Here is a 17,640-nt window from a genome sequence, read left to right as displayed (position 1 = left end):
AACCGCGATCTTGTCCCATGCTGAATTGACAAAATCTGGTTTCAACCAAGGCAGTGCAGTCTGGCCACTGAACATCAAACACTGTGCTCACAAAGAAGGACCTGATCAACGTGCTGCTAGAACCAGTGGCTTCAAGGTTTGGTTCAACTGGGTTTTCAGACAGTAACATTTCTATTCACCTCTAATGAACGACACCCATAAGGATAAAACACAGCTTAACAAAATAGTGTACTCAACAGTAATAATTGACTTGATACGTATTTGTATATAGTCACCCTGAGAAGACACATTGGACAGGTTTTTATAAGATCATAAACTCAAGAGAGGCAAGTATTAAAGGAGATAATGGCTCTGTGCCTGGCCAGGAAGGCAGGCTGGCAGGAAGTGACTTAACTGCTCATTGGACTGCACAAATCATCTGCAGAGGAAATTAACCTGTAGGCTAGCCCAGAAGACTCTCACTGTCAGAATGGATTAAATCCTCCTATCATTGGGCTATTCTAGCACTCCAAAACCACTTAACCATATGATTATTTGTGGGGGAAGTTGGTTTAAAAAGCAAACAAAGTTAGCAATGTTTCCTGCCAAGGCACTGATAAATGGGTTCTCTAGCAATGGCAACGGTGAGGGAGAGTAAATCACCAGCAGGTGTAATTTTCTTATTACTGTGTGCTTTCCATTTATCTTGAATGCTCTGAATTCATGCTATGAATCAGAAGCAATACAAATACCACAACAGTAGTATTTCAACCAGTCTGGTAAGGAAAGTTCTCAGCAGTATCAGCTCTTCCAAATTTATTCTTTGGTTGCTTCCCTAATACACTCAGGTCACCAGGACCTCTTTGCAGGCAATTTGAAAGGACAACAGTGCTTTTTTCTTTTTTCCTATTATTGATGCCTAAAACATATCAAAGTGGCAGATAGCAACCCAGCCACGCTCTTTCCAGGGCTGCAAAGTTCTGCAAACAAACCTCATTTGCTGATCTGGAAAAGTCTCCTTGGCATTATCAAACTTGTCCTGATGAGCTGAAAGGTATTGTTTTGAAGGGTGAAAGACTGACTTGCAATTTAGTAAAGAGAGGTGCTAGAATGTGGGACGTCTTCGGTTCTCCGATGTTCTCAGCAAGAACAGGTTTGAACCTGTATCACTTTCTTGTTTCCTCCACCCCCAAAACACAGGGTATTTAAGTGAGACCACCCACTACCATTTCTTCTTGAAGGGGCCATTTCACAACCAAAAATATGAGAGTAATTAAGTCAGATGAGCAAAATTATAATTACACTGCACCTTACATGTCTCACTGATTTAAGTTGCAGCTGTTAAATACTCAGGATATCTGCAAATCAGGCCTTGAAATGGTGAGCATTAAAGACTGAAGGTACAAAGTTTGCATTTACTAGTGAAAACGTTGGTTTAAGTGGGCTAATCTGCCCATGTTAAGCAGGAGCTCAGATGTTGTGGCATTTCTTTATCCTTCCTGGTTCTGTTCTCTGCTAAGCATTGAAGGTCCTTTCTGTAACAGAGAGGTGCTGCAACTTTCCTCTTGCTGTCAGGGCATTTCAGCAAGCCTGCAGAATACCTCACACATTTAGCCTCCTCTAAGTTCAGGTATGTCAATATACATACCTTGCTTGGCCATACTGTTCTAAGGCAGTGAAAGAATGTATCCCAAAGGTCTGGCAGTATACTGAGCTGGTTGAGCCCACCAGGCACTAAGGCACATCAGGGAGCCTACCCCAAGAGATCCAGTCTCCAGTAAGTTGCCAGCTTGCCCACAGCTCTGACTGTGCTTTAAAACAACAGTTAAACTGCAGATTTCAACTCAAAACAGATGAATTAAAACCAAAAAAAATGGGGATCTAGCAGTATTTTATCAGCTACACTTGCTGCTGAACAGGAACGCAAATGTGATTACTATTTTATGACTGGAAAAGCTGTGGGACATACAGTACCTCAGTATTGTAGGCTGAGTTTTACTGCTCCATCAGAGGAAACACTTAATCTGTGAAAAAATAAACTTGGTTTAATTGTCTTCTATTTACTCAGCTGCAACAATCTACCCACAGGTTTAAGGACACCACAGGACTGTGAGCACCCAGTTCTCTCAATTGGCGCTAACCGGGGATTCCCTTGCTTCGTGAGACTGGATGTTTCATTAGTAAGGAGGACACTGGCTGCAGTACCTGGCATTTCAGCTCTTCTGCAATACAGCTGCTCCGCTTCACTGTGTAGTTTCCCAGCCCTCACACAGGTCTTACAGGGCAACAACTTTGAAACAAGCAGAATATAACAAAACCGGAACCTCCTCAAACACAGCATAAGCATGGAGAATATGAAGGAAATTTTGAGCTTGACTTTCACCCCAATTTTGTGCCATTTTGACTCAACTGATTTCAAGAGAGTTCCAATTTCCACTGGGTAGAGGGAAGAAAATCAACCAGCCTCCCACAAAAGAGTATTAAGGAAAAGATCCCACAGCTCTTGGGAGCATCTCGTCACATAACTTTACATAGCAAATTGCATTAGATGAGAACCCTAGCTACTGACCTTATAAGGATGTGAGAAATAAAACATTTCCAGCACAGGTGGATGAAATTTCTCAACTGATTTTTTGTATTATTTTACATGGTAAAAAAAAGATTGTGATGCTGGACTATGGGGTTCCAGAAGCTATGTTCCGGCTTTGCAATGGCCAGCTAGTAACATCCATCAAACCAAACAGCTAGTGAGGAGGACTTTTGATCGTAAATGAGACAACCATGTAAGGGGCTGTTGTAGCTCCAGTGGTGATGAAAGCTCTTCTGGTGTGTGAAAATTCAAGTCTGAAGATCATAATAAATTTCAATAGCTCCAGGATTCTTGACCTTTCTCCAGTTTCAGCATAGACACAGCATCCTGTAGAGAACTTCTGATTTTCACAGGCAGGAGGATCATGAGTGCAGGTCACTGCAACCCTTACATAGGTCTTTGTGAGAAATGAACAGAATGGGATGTCTCTGTGCTCTGGGAGAGAGGTGGATAAATTCCACTTGATCGATGTCATGTTTTCAGTGGAGGAACCACCACACAATCAGTCTGGACAGTAATGTTTCTGTCATTTTCCCAAACTCTCCATAGTAAGCCAACTACTAGAATTACTGTTCTCATGATTTCGCTGTATCACACTGAAGTACTTGGGCCTCAAACTCCCTCATTCTCTGAAATATTGCAGTATTTCAACTCACCTGGTTTCAATGGACCTACTTCCAAATTTAAGCAAATCAAAAGAGAATCAAATGTTCTTTGTGCTAGCAAGCCTCTCAAAGGATTTACTGTGCTGTAAGCAATCACTTCATTCCCCGTCTACCTTGCAGGTAATAACTACAATATTTTGTGGAGAATTCAAATACAGAAGAAACATACCAGGCAAGTCACTGGAAGAAATTTAAGGCTTACTTTTCTCTGTAAACATGTAATGCATTAGCAAATTAATTTTCCATTAGCAAATGAATGACACAGGATGCAGCATGCTACAGAACATGAACTACATATCTGATACAGCAGAACCCTAATCACAATTAAAATAGTCAAGTAAACATGATCTGAGTCAGAGCCAAGATATACTGGGGTAGCTCTTCACCATGCTGCTAGGTTTGAAGTGTAGCTTATATGCATGAAAGTTAAGTCACTAAGGACTCCCATTCAATCACCTGAATTTTTTGTCTCTGCAGTGGAGAACTGTATGTTTATTACAGAGTTGGGTTTTGATAAAATGACCCAGAATACAGACACAGATCTTAACCAGTGTATTTAAAATGAAAAAATCCCCCCCCCAAAAAAAACCCTACCAAAACCAATCAAATGAAAAAACTCCAGAAACAAAAAGCTCTTGATCCATGTCTTCAACATCAGCAGTGTGCCAACTGTAACCAGCACAGTAACCAGAGATACAGCAAAATTGTCACAATGACAGTAATAGAGAAATACTTACCATAGCATGATGATAAATCATGATATTGCTAACCACACTGAGACAAATAGCATACATATACAAAAGCAAAATATAATGACACAGCTTTAGCATTATCATTTTTCTGAAGTGGCACAGTCATTTGGAAGGACAATCTGAATCATGCAGTGTTCTAACCGCTACAGGAACTAAAGGATAACAGTCAATTAAGCCTGCTTTTCTGCAAGATTCACTATACTCCCGATATATGAATATACAAGTCTTCAGGTTACATCAGGTCAATCAAAGGAGTCAACTGATATATGGAGTCTTGGGAACTGAAAGACACATCAGTCCTGCAGTATACACAGTCTGATGCAAAGTATACAGCATTTAAAGAAAGCATATTCATTGGTATCAACAGAGGTCCAGGATGATTGGTTTTAAATACTTTGTAAATTATGGATACAACTGACAGAAGGATGGAGATTCAGGAGAACTGCACACTAAGTAATTTGGAGGATATATATGTTACGTGCTTGGATCTTTCCTAACCTCTTCATCCCAATCAAAATCTAAGGTAGCATCATCTAGTTCTGCTATAGAGAAGAGAGATTTCTGTGTGACCACACTGGCTTTACTAGCATTTTCCAATGCAAAACTCTTCCTTCTGCTAGGATTACTCATGTGCACCTTCAGCAAGTGGCTGTGTCTTTCCTTGTTAGCATCAACCTTAATGGTAGATGAGGTTGCCAACTGTGACTCAGGATGTGGTGCAAAGGAGAATGCTGACAGTTTCGCTAATGTGCTGGAGCGCACCTTCCCCGTGCTTGGGCCACTCAGCTTCTCCTCTCCCTCCTTTTTCTTTTCAGTGGGTGGAGATGACACAGCATCAAACCTGACATGAGAGTGTGCTGTTGCATCTCCTCCGATCTCTTTCCGTAAGGCCTGATTCTGTGGCTCTTCTCTCCCTTTATTATCAATTGATCGTTTTTCCACATGAGATTTTCCTAAGCGACTCAATGTCATCTTGCATTTCTCAGGGGGGCAGCATTCCTCTAACAGCTGCTCTCCCTGGAGCTGCTCTCCAGGCTTAAAAATAGTTTCACTCTGAAAAAGAGAAAAGTCTTCATTTTTCTTCTCTGAAGAATGATTAAGTTTTGTTCTTGCTCTGAAAGTAAATTTAGCTAGTTTAGCTGCTGGAGGACTTTCACTGTCAAGGATTTCTGGCTCATGGGAACCTGCTACATTTGTTTCCTTCACTATTTGACCTTTACTTCGCTTTCTCATGGAAACTGTTGCTGGTTTTGCTCCTACACATACCCTGTTCTTTTCCTCCTGTAGCACAGAATCTGCATCACTTGAAAAATCTAAGAGGCCAGATGCAGGTAATACTGAAAGAAGGGCCTTTGCCTCAGGGTCCTGTGTACTTGTAAAGAATCCATGTGATTTCTCAGTGTGCAGTCTCTGACAGCTTTTTGAAACCCGTTGCGTAATAACTGAATCCTGCACACTAGCACTTGGTGATGCTGGGTCTTCAATATTTGCTTCTGAAGAACAATTGTGTTCTTCAGTCCTTGTCCTGCTTATCTTGGAAGCTTTGTCCTGTTCCAAAGGAGCATGTAGATTCACAGTTGCTAGTGACTCTTTCATTCCATTTCCCTTTTTTGGTATTGAAGCACTTCTTTCTTCAGAACAGGATGTTTTACACAGGGCTTTCGAAGTCAAGTTGTCTGGGGATATCTTGGGCACTGGAGACTTTTTCTGAAAAGTTTCTTCAGCATTAGTGTTGCTGTCTTCCAGGCTGTCAAACCATGCCAAGCTGCCTTCATAACCTCTCTTACTATGTTTGATCAAGTGGTTTGCATTCTTGTTATTACCATATGCTGGGCTGCACAAGGGTTCTAGATGTACTTTTCCTTCACAGTTGTCTTCAGGCAAAGAAGGCTTTGGCCTGGAGTTATTTGCTTGTTGATTTGGAGGTTCTGACTGAGGCAGTTGCTTTGGCTGTCCAAATGTATCCTTGTTCAAGCATCCTGTAATAGTATTGAAACCTGCCTGTTCAGGCTGCAGCTGGCATGGATTTTCCTTTTGTAATCTATGGATTGAAAACAAAAAATAAGCAGTAGTTATTTTTCTCTTTTTTTTTTTCCTTTATTGAATTAGTGATGTTTAGTCCGTATGAATGGTGAAGAGCTACAAATAATGTAGGCCACAAAAGTGCCTTATTAAGTTTCACATATAGCTCCAAAACCTGGTGCTGCAGTCTGTGATCTTTCAGCACCTTCTACAGTAAGCAGCAGAATTTAGTGTCCCCAGTAGACGATAGGCAGGTGGACAGAGAAAACAACCACATAAACTTTCATTTCCTTGGGAGACAAACAGAAAAACAAACTAACAGCTTTGCACTACTTACAGCCATGGCTAGAGTCCCTTAGGGATTACACATTCTGTAAGCACATCTTCTACAACAAGAACCTCATTAGATTTTATCCTGAGCAAGGCAAAGCCTTATATGAGTTATCAGAATAGAAAACCTAGGTATTACTTGGAATTGTGGTTGCTGGTGGTTTTCTGTCATAATCACTATGCACTCAACGTATCAAAACCTCCACATGATAAGAGGAAAAACATCACAGAGCACCTACAAAACTTAATTATCACTGTCTGTGGCTATTAATGTCCTCAGGGCCCTCCAAAACAACAGAGGCGCTAGAATGAGGGTTCTCCAATCTCAGTATAGCTGATATTCTGTCCATTGTACCTAAACATATAATTTCCAAGGGAGAGAGCATTTTACTTCTTGCTAAACAGTGATTCTACCCATGAGTGAAGAACAGTCACATCCCATTCCAAAAGTGACTGCATTAGTGTAGGTGAAATGATTCCTATGCACTATAAACAGTTCCTCTGCTATATGATCCTCCATACTACCCTACAAGTCTATGATCTCTTATGAACATCTTTGTTTTTACTAAAACCAGCTTTTGTCTGTCTGTTGGAGATATCCCACTTTGATCAGCTTTTACTGCCTATGTGGTTATTTAAAATGTTCTTATTATGAGTTACAAAATAAGTCTGAAAAATATTTAAAGAGTACTTTCCCAGCTGTTCACATTAGCTTCGATAATACTCATCTTTTCCTTTAACAATGAGAAGTATGAGTTTCTTTAGAGCCTAATCTCATTTCACAAAACAAATATCTTTATGTATTTTATTTCCTTTGCAGTCCTAGTGTTTTCCTCTCAGCCTCAGTATGCTAAAAGTTTCCTATTAATAACAGCAAATAGACTTTCTAAAGATTACTGCTGTGACCTGAAAACTAAGGAGCAGACAGTGAAACTTACAGCATATAGAAAAGAAAGATCAAAAGAAGCGAACTTTGATTCAGGCTTATATTTTTAATTAACAGAAAGGGAAGCAGCCTGACAAGCCCAACATGGAAGGCAGCTTAAAAAATACGAAGCAGATCTGTTGTATTTTACCAAGCAGGTAACAAAAGGTTATATACAATTATTTGCTCAGCTACAGAATCTGTCATTTTGACCCTAAGAAGCTCTACTGAAATTTATCCGAGCACAGAATTGAGATATGAGTTGGAAACTGACTGAAACTTTCTTAAATTCTTTATAAATTCCATAAACCGGAAGGGGAAATGATCCTGTGATGATCTTGGAGTGATACTTTAAAACGCTCTCCCTGCTTAATCCATGTCCTTTAAAGAACAAGTCCCTTGCCAACGGCAGATTCTACTTCTAGACCCTTTCCAGACACTATTGTCAAACACTTATTTTTTGCTATTGAATTATTTTATTGCTTTGCACATTATACCTGTCAAGTCTTTGTAGCTCTTTGTGCAGAAGATCTTGCAGCTCCAGTCGCTCCAGTATGAGTTCACACTGTCTACGGTACTGAGCCATTGGATCTTCAGGGAATGAGGTGTGTAAGGCATTGATGCCTCCGAGAAGTGCACAACCCTATGTCACCAAAAAGATTAAAAAAAAATTATAAAAAGAAGCTATCTATCTTTATAAATCAGCGCCAAATTTTTAAAGCAGAGGCCATTTCACACAAAATTCTTCCCTGGATTTTTTAAAGCTTAAATGATCAAGTATTTACTGAGTAACTGCATTCACACTGTTAGGGCTGCTCACACAGGCAAAGGTAGTTGTATACATAAAGAAATTAATTATATTATCAAATCTGCAGTTTACAAGCACTGGTTTATTTTTATTCATACAAAAATGGAAAATCCAGCTAAGGCTTGAGAACATCAGGACTAAGAATGGAAATTAGTACTGAATTAGTTTTCCAAATACCTTGTCAAAATTCTGCCACATGAGCAACTTTTATAACAGAAGAAGTTCTGACTGCTGAAAGTTTTCATTAGCTTTGTCTAATTATTTAAATGGGAAGACCTGGGCATTAAGGCTTGTCAGCACAGGGTAAATTGACCAGCAAAAATATTTCTGAATAGCTCTTTAAGGGTAACTACCTATTTAGGAATAATTCTAGAAAGCAAGTGATTTTAATCCGGGACAAATTTGCTGTGTCTTATGAAAATTCAGTATTTTGAACACAGCATCTGCACAAAATTATTTATTCCACAACAAATAATCTAGAATAGCACTGCAGATAATCACTCTTTGGAAAAAAAACCAAAAACCCACAGCACAAACTCTCTATTTTGCCACAGACTGGCTAGCCTTTACCACTCCTGTCCAATCCATAAGGCTCAACACAACTAATGAACAGGATGCATATCAACTGCTGTGGGAGAAATAGCGAAAGTCAGCGGAGTCTCTAGAACCAGAAATTGCTACATATAGAAATCATAGAATAGACTCATAGAATAGTTAGGGTTGGAAAGGACCTTAAGACCATCTAGTTCCAACCCCCCTGCCATGGGCAGGGACACCTCACACTAACCCATGTTACCCAAGGCTCTGTCCAGCCTGGCCCTGAACACCGCCAGGGATGGAGCATCTATGATTTACAACTTCCTTGGGCAATCACAGTTCCAGTGTCTCACCACCCTCACAGTAAAGAATTCCTTTTCATTTTATGAAATTTTCTTTTATTTTATGGCAATTTCTGGTTCTTCCGTTTTTGAAATTTTAAAATTTAGAACGAAAAAAAGAATAAAAATCAACCCAACATTGAATAAACATTATTCCGGTGGCTAATGAAAGCCCTCTAAAACTACACAGTGCTAAAACTAAGGCTGTCCATGTAACCATTAATGCATCCCATTGAAGTTTTTGTTGGTTGTTTTTTTTTCCCTCATATCACTTCAGGAACACGAGAGATCTGTTCCACATAGAAACATTAGTCTGCAGCAGGAGTAGCACCGTTCCACCACTTCTCCATGACTGCATGAAGACAAGTGACTTGATACTTCTGACATACTCAAGTACACTGGAGATGAATTCCACAGAAAAAAACACATGAAGAAGTTGAGAATTCCATCTTTACAACAGCAGATAATAAACAAAACATTGAACAAAACACTAACATAGGATAGTTGCATTTGGCTAGAGTACTGTCAACCTGTGCCCTAAGGATCCAATAAAAAAAAAAAAAAGGAATACATGATTATATACCTTGAGATATGCACCTAAGCGGTACAATTACATCTTGCCATCACTGACTTTTCATTGCTTTACTTGGCCACCACAATGAGTTTCTTTTATATATTCTTTTGTGTGTGTGTGAAATTCTAAGTGGGATGGGACTAAGATATCTGTGAAGTTTCATTTCTATGCTGGTGCTTATGTCTCTGAGATATCTGCCTCTCTGAGATACCATTTTGAATAGAGGAAGGCAGCCATATGACAAATCCACATGCTGTGGAACTGAGGGCAGAGGATCTATAACAGAGACACAGAATAAAGTATTACAGTGACAGTTACCAGAAAGTAAGGGTGTAGAAGTGCCTAAGGATGGCAAAACAAAATCATAGAATAGTTTGGGTTGGAAGGAACCTTCAAATGTCATCTAATCCAACCCCCCTGCAATGAGCAAGGACATCTTCAACTAGAGCAGGTTTCCCAGAACCACATCCAGTCTGGGCTTAAATGTCTCCAAGGATAGCACATCCACCACCTCTCTGGGCAACTTGTTCCAGCAAAATGTAAAATGGGAGTAAAAGGAGAGGGATTGGAAAGTGAATAAAACAAGGATCAAAACATGACCAAGAGAAGGAGGGAGACAATGTCTACAAAAAAAGAAATGAGGGAAATGAAAGATTAAGCCAGGGGGAAATAGAATATACTCACAAAGACAAATTAGGAAAGAGAAAAATAACAGTGAATTAGAGGATGAAACAAAACCCCCCAATGACCTAGGCTGGTGATGAAAATGTAGTATTTCCTCCCAAGGGGGCTCAAAAGAAATACTTGACCTGAGAACTGTGACCTTTCATTTTCTATTTGCAAGAAGATGACATTTTGTAGAAGTTGAAAAGACATGTTGAAGACAGGGTTTGCTGAGCAGCCAGTCCTTCAAGAATGGCATTGATACTTCCCCATTTACAACCTCATTCTACAGACTATTAGACCAGAAACACAGGACATATACAATATATAAATAAATTCTTATAAAAATAATAATTATTATATAAATTCTTGGGTTGTTTTTTTTTGGGTTTTTGTGTTTTTTTTTTTTCTAGAGAAGGAATCAATTTCTGCAAATAAACTTTTGCATCTTACTTCTATTGTTTTGGTGTTTCTTTTTTTTTTTTTTTAATAAAACAAATAAATTACTTCCTTGAAAAAGAAACTGCTTTGGTGACTTGTTTATACTTTCCAGGAGGAAAGTAGAATTTGCCCTCAAATAGATCTCAAATTCCTAGCAAAAATGAACACATTTGTCTACTTGATCATGAACAGTGAAGAGTGGAGCAAATACGACAAGCATACCAACTACTCCCAGGTAGTCTTCTGCAGTCATAATTCAGGCAGATTTCTCACTGACTCTTATTAGATTGATTCTTGTTATGCAAACTGCAGCCCTTCAGGGCAGAGCTGCATAAATATGAAAAAGTGACCCAGAGTTAAACCAATTCTTTTACATTTATTCGTGATGATGAGGTACAGAGATACACAGATGAAAATACATACTCATTATATACATACATTCCACTTTTTGATCTGTTATGAAACAGATTTCTTACATCCAAAACCATATTGCTTTGAAACCACCATCCCATCAAATTCCCATGTGGCTAATTGCAGTTTTAATTACAGTTAATGAACACTGAAGTGATGTCTTCTGCTGTTTCAACTGGATATATTAGCACTGCTTCTTACTTTAACTTAGATGCAGTGCTGTCATTGAGAAGCTGAGCTCTTCAAAACAGTGCAAGACGAATTGCAGCAGTGAAATAATCTTTTGCTACTTAATAAGGTCAGGCCCTGTAGAATTTTTGAGACAAATTCCATTTTCAGTACTGTGCAGTACATTACCTGTGGCACGAACTGCAATTAGTCTCTCAACTCTCACTGAAAGAACAAGGGAGATCACAAGTGCCTACCCGCCATGTGACTTTGTCATATCTACTCCTGCAAAGGTCTTTCAGGTCCACTGAGCTAACAGGTGCTATATAAAATTGTTTTAATTTGAATATATTAATATCAACCTACACAGAAACATAGGAAGTACCATTTTGGATCAGACCAGTCACCTGTGAAGTGGAGTACACTATCTCTGACAGAGCCAAAACCAAATACTTCAGACATACTAGAAAACCTCATCCAAAACTTTGGATAACCTGCTCAAGGTAATTTTTTTTCTTCAGTTCCAAAGCATGAAGATTTATTTCCCTTAAAACTATTCTATCATCTGAAGTAATAGTGTTTGCATTATTTTCTGCACTTCCATTAAAAATAGTGCCCATTGGATTTTCATTTCTTTTATTAATATGTTGCTTTTTCTTTACATTCAACATCCTAATAATGTTAAACTAAAATCAAACCTTCCACATATTTTCAATGCCTTTTTACATAGAAACACTACACAAATCCATGTGATAACTGGAATGCACAACTTTCAGTGCAACCAGTTTTGGAATTTAAAGGTTTCTCAGAGTAAAACAGTCTTCTAAAATTTCTGAGTTTTACTATCACCGCTGGCATATTTCAAAATGATCCTGGCAACTGTTCAAAACATGCTCCAAAAAATTATTTGGTTCTCTCATACCTAGTTAATGAGTGACAAGATAAAATGATGGAAGAAAAGCCCATAAAAGGCTGTTAAACACAGTGACATAGACACAATTTCTGCCTCTAAAGGTATTTAAAATGTAAATTAACGAAAGTCAATAGTACGCCAAAACTTCGTTTAGACTGCAGTCTATTAAAAAAAAGCTACCAGGCCTTTATCATCAATCCAGATTTTTCAGTTTAAGAACTTTAGTAATCAAGATGGACTAAAAATGACTTGTCAAGGTCTCTGATGACCTACTTTCCATGAGAGAAAAAGAGGACTGGCATATATCTACATGGTAAACTGAATCGTATAAATGTGGTACTGCAGCGATGGCAATGTCTGCAAGAAACCTTACCTGCATAGAAGATTCCATCACTGATACTACAGTTACAGCATCTTCCACAGTCACAGTATCTCTAAACATCACCCGGGCATGAGCTATCAAAAATAAACGAAATGGAGAGTGTGATATAAAACACCTCTATCTACATAGGTACATATCACAATAAAGTAAAAAATTCAATCTAATTTTCATCACAGGTCAGAAAAAATCTGATTTTCTCTAACTGGTCTGAGTCACAAATTTCATACTATATTAAATATTATATATTTTGTATCAAAATGTTTTTCCCTACAATAATTTTATTTCTTCTTCCTTCCTTAAGTCAGCAAAACAAAACAGATTTTTGTAAATGGATATAACGCAAAGAATTTACTCTATGAGGCTCTCCTCCTAAGTGGCTGTAGAAACACAGTTCTTTATCAATAAAAGAAAGGCAGGTTAGTTAATACTATCTATATAATACTTTGAAAGAACTAAATGCTACTAAAAGCCCCAATCATGTGAACACGTAAGAATGCAAGAAACGCTGAATGTGAAAATAGCATGTGAATCTCTAAAAGTTAAGAATGTTGCTTAAATAATTTTTCCCCCCAAATGGAGAACAAAATGTAAATATCTGATGCAGGCAGCACCACACTGCTGACTGGCATATAAAAGCATAAAGACCATTTATGATTGCTATACAAAAATACAGTACATTATTTTCAGTTCATCCTGAAAATAGTTTACATGCCATTTCATAAAACAAAGTCATGTTAAGACATAGACCTACTGCTTCTTTTGTTTTTGTTCATATAATCGAAATATGATTTGAACTCAAGAGTTGGAAATGCTTAAGTCACTGCAAAATACCAACTTGATTACTGACACTTTAAGAAACAAAAAGATGTTATTTTTTATGTTTTATCAATTTGAGGATAGAAGCAAACACTTGGTTCAAATGAAGTAAACTAAATCCTGAGATTGCTTTTCATCAATATGAATAACTTCTGAGATTTTTCTCTCAAATACGATTTCTTCCAGTGGTTTTAGTTTTTACTATGGGTGTGAGAAAAGCAAAATTAAAACTGATTTTGATAATCTAAATGTAACACCCTTCCCCAAGCCTCTCTACATTATAAAGATAAAACAATACAAGACTCACCTATCCCTACCCCCATGGAAAAGCTGCTACTCTGCTTACTGGCTGTAATTATACTTCACATCTATACATTTTATGAAGGTTAATTGTTTGCCTAAAAATACAACTGCCACCACCATACCTTCTGCAAGGCGGATCAAACTCTCTAGTAAGCGAATGGTAGTTCGGGCAGCATTTCTGCAGTCACTCTGACGCTGCATTTGATAGTAGCGTACAAGGATCAGGTTGCTCTCACCAGACAATTTTGGCTGTATATTTTTGATAAGGCAGAAGTAGGTTTTCATCTTTTCCATGCTCCAGAGCTTTTCAGATTTGCTTGGGCAACCTGTGTTACAACTGTCTAGTCAGTAATTCTGTAACAACAGACATCAAGCTTTATCTAAGAATTTATGTTAAATGGACAAAAATGGACAAAAAAAGACGCATTACCGTATTTCTGGGGCATACTGAGTTGTCTGTACACTTGCCTTCAAGGACTTGGTCAAATTCCAGTGTGGAATTTTACACAGCATCCGATCTCTCTCCTATCAAAATCTACAGTAAAGCCTCCAGTAATTTCAACAGAACTGCTGTCAGACTTACTGCCCACCAGATGGTACAATCAGTACCAAGTGCTCCAGTATTCCTTAAAACGTAAAATGCTACACTGGATGCATGTATCTCCTCTGGGTGTTCTACTTACTTTGTAGGAGCCAAAAGCTACCTGCCATATTCTGAACATTTTTGTAGGGAAACATTTGGGAAGCAAAGGAAGCTAGCTGAAGAAGTTTCCTCTAACCACTTCTTCCCAAACACAGATCAAGGCCATGTTGCTAAAGTGGATGGAGAAGGAGCTGGTTAAAATTGTATCACACTGCCTTCCCTAATTCCAAAGCACAGAGCTCCATGTAGGGAACACTACTGTTCATTCTTTGAGCCATGAAGCACATGCAGCTCAGATTTGTTCTGTCTAAATTAAGTTTCCTATTAACAGCTTGTACAATTGCATGGTGTGTAGGATCTGCACATGAAGCAATGTAAAAGTGCAAAATGGAAACTATCTACTTACTGAGCAGTCTAGGCCAAAATTTCTTGTAAGTGATCATAGAGTGTTCTCAGTTCACTGCTGTTATTAATTAGTGGTATCTATCTTATTCCTACTTGAAAAACCACCATACCACAGGCAACTAGCATAGCAAAAATGTTAGCAAATATAACATGGAAGACTCAAGAACAACCAACTAAACAAAAAAATGGGGAAAGTTATAAAAAAAAAAAAAAAAGCATGCTCCCCCCCCCCCCCCCCCCCAACCACTCCACTCTGCCAACTACTTATAATTTAAAAAGACTACTTTTACCTTTATTCTGCAAAATGAAGGATGAAATGATGCGGTCCCATTCCTCGTTCTTTGTATCTAACAATACTAAGACCAGGTCAAATCTGCTCAACAGGGGACTGCCAAGAGCTATGTTGACAGAGACAGACTCATTAGAGTCATAATGGCCTTTTGGGTTTGTTGCTGCCAGGATAGTTGTCCTTGTATTAAGCTTGCACACCAAGCTAGAGAAAAGTATGATGAACATTATGGCTGAATTAAATTGGGTAGGAGAATGATTCTAAAGTGTTAAAAAGGATCACATTTTTATGTTATAAAGAGCACATCTTACCTTAAAGATCATAAGAGCTACACCATACACAATTATTGTATTTATAACATATACAGCATTCCTCAGAGAATAGAAACTACACAGAAAGACTGATCAGGATACCAAAAGTAACTAGGCAATATTGCCATGAGTAATCTCTATACACAGCTACCATAGAATCATAGAATACTTAGGGTTGGAAAGGACCTTAAGATCATCTAGTTCCAATACCCCTGCCCTGGGCAGGGACACCTCACAACTAAACCATGCCACCCAAGGCTCTGTCCAACCTGGCCTTGAACACCGCCAGGGATGGAGCATCCACAACTTCCCTGGTCCTTAAATAGTAAAATGTAACATAACTTTTCAGAAATAAGCATTACTTTGCTTATTTAGACAGTATAGAAACACATTTTAATGCTGGAAAACAACATTTTACCTTGACTTATATTTTAAGAAAGCAAAATAAAGTGTAATATAAACTGTGTTTATTCCTTTATGTAAACATGTTATGAATATGAACCAAACCAGATCATGGCAGCCGTACCAACTGTTCCTCCAGGGAAACAGCCATTTTCCTCTTAACCATGCTATCCTGGCATGTGTTTCTAGATGTGGGGAGAGGTTATTTTTACTCTAGTAGTCCAAACATAATCTTTTTGGTTAAGGCAGCAGCAGAGGTATTCTAACTTTGGTTTGTCACTGAGCTATTTCTAGTCAGCTCCTGAGTAACTGCTGCCTCACATCCTATATTCTTCTATGACTGAGAGGAAGGACTACGGATCTTCTATTACACAGTGGGAAAAAAAAAACCCAAACCCTATCTTATCTCCTATGCATCAAAATAAGACCTAAATCAACAAAGTGCTTAACCTGTCTGTGCAAAGTTACTACTAAAAAAGTCCTCAACACATGTAGTCCTTAAAAGTGAGCAACTGAGGCTACATGTGCAAGTTAGCACACTGTGCTTTGGAGTCTATAAAACCAAGCCAACTGCAACAAAGAACATAGCTAAAATACATCACCTTCTTACTAAGTAGATAGGACTATGCTGATTCCAAGTATTTGTCCCCAGCTGCATTACTGGGCTAATAATCACTCAGGTGAGTGAGACATGACTTGTCTACTGTCTGCCAAAGAGGGCAAAGAGAGCTCCAGTGGATATGCTCAGAATAGAGGAAGGACAGGATCAGTTACAGAAACCAAGAAGATGTGACTGGATTAAGAACTGAGTTGAAGATGACAAGATGGAATATGGAAAGGATGATGCTGTTTGAGCGGCAATTTCAGCAATACTAGCCAGGAAATTATATTGACCTGGACAAGAGCTGCGTATGACTGACAGAATAAGGTATGAAATCAAAGTGGCAGGGAAGGAAACAGCAGACTTGAACACACGCTACTTTGAAAAAGAAAGCAAAGAACTTAAAGTAAGCAGGAGTTTATGTCATGCCCAACATAGAAAATTCAGCAGCCTGGAAATCTGTTGGTCTTCTTTTGTTACCATGCAATATTACTGGATTTTAGAGAAATTAAGTCCAAGTTCCAATTCACATGCCAAGTTCCAATTCACAAAGTTCCTCATTTCACATAGAATTATTATAAGCACTTGCAGCAAAGGACAACAAAAAGAACACCAAGCCTTCTTAGGAATGCGCCCTGGCCTACAGTGGTAGGTTGAAAACCGAACTGTGAAATGGGTATGTATTCATTCTGATCACTTGCAATCTCTGGTCTAGGGTTTTTTGAAATGTTGACTCATCTAGTTTAATAATACTGCTAAGAACAAAACTATTAAGTACAACGAAGAAAACAGATACATTTAATCAGCATGACAAACCTCCGTCCAACTTGTAAACACAAGAGAAACATCTTACATTTTTATCACGTTAACATCCGACTTACCCCGCCTTTGCAACACTGATGGTTTGTTGTTCCATTGCTTCATGGATACTGGTTCTGTCATGTTCTTTGATACTACTGAACTCATCAATGCAACAAAGTCCTCCATCTGCAAGTACCAGTGCTCCAGCTTCCAAGTTCCACTCCCCAAAGTCCTTCACAGCAGTCACTGTCAGACCTGAAGAATCAATTACTTCAGTCAGTCTTTTCCTTAAAATGCAGGAATGCACTTGAGTGAAAGAAAGGGACCCAGTCCACTGGCTTGTGCCATGGACAGATAGCAAAACAGCAGGTTAACTCCACCACACACCTCTACCATGTAATTCACTTTACACCTATTGGTAAGAAATCCCACTAGTGTTTGGCAGGTTAGCCTGGACCTGTGGAGCAGACTCCGTTAAGCTTCCCATGTTTGATAGTGACTTGTCTTAGGACTTTGCTAATTGAGCGAAAGAGATTAGGGTAAGAAGACTAAACCTACCAGATACAAC

The 17,640-nt window shown here is 38.6% G+C and overlaps 1 protein-coding gene across 2 annotated transcripts in view; it reads right to left on the bottom strand.

Moving 5' to 3' along the window:
- Positions 1–3,828: 3,828 nt before the first annotated feature.
- The window catches only part of MCM9 (minichromosome maintenance 9 homologous recombination repair factor), a 46,719-nt gene continuing 32,907 nt past the window's right edge, over positions 3,829–17,640 (bottom strand). For both annotated transcript variants that reach the window (XM_065680990.1, XM_065680991.1), the window contains exons 7-12: positions 17,153–17,327; positions 14,959–15,161; positions 13,743–13,946; positions 12,493–12,575; positions 7,761–7,906; positions 3,829–6,027 (exon numbers count right to left, since the gene is read on the bottom strand). In XM_065680990.1, coding sequence (XP_065537062.1) covers positions 4,461–6,027; positions 7,761–7,906; positions 12,493–12,575; positions 13,743–13,946; positions 14,959–15,161; positions 17,153–17,327 — 2,378 coding nt within the window. In that variant the 3' untranslated portion in view covers positions 3,829–4,460. The remainder of the gene's footprint in view (positions 6,028–7,760; positions 7,907–12,492; positions 12,576–13,742; positions 13,947–14,958; positions 15,162–17,152; positions 17,328–17,640) is intronic.

Source organism: Lathamus discolor, chromosome 5 (assembly GCF_037157495.1).
Source record: "Lathamus discolor isolate bLatDis1 chromosome 5, bLatDis1.hap1, whole genome shotgun sequence".
NCBI lineage: Eukaryota > Metazoa > Chordata > Aves > Psittaciformes > Psittacidae > Lathamus > Lathamus discolor.
This window is presented reverse-complemented; position numbering and strand designations above follow the sequence as displayed.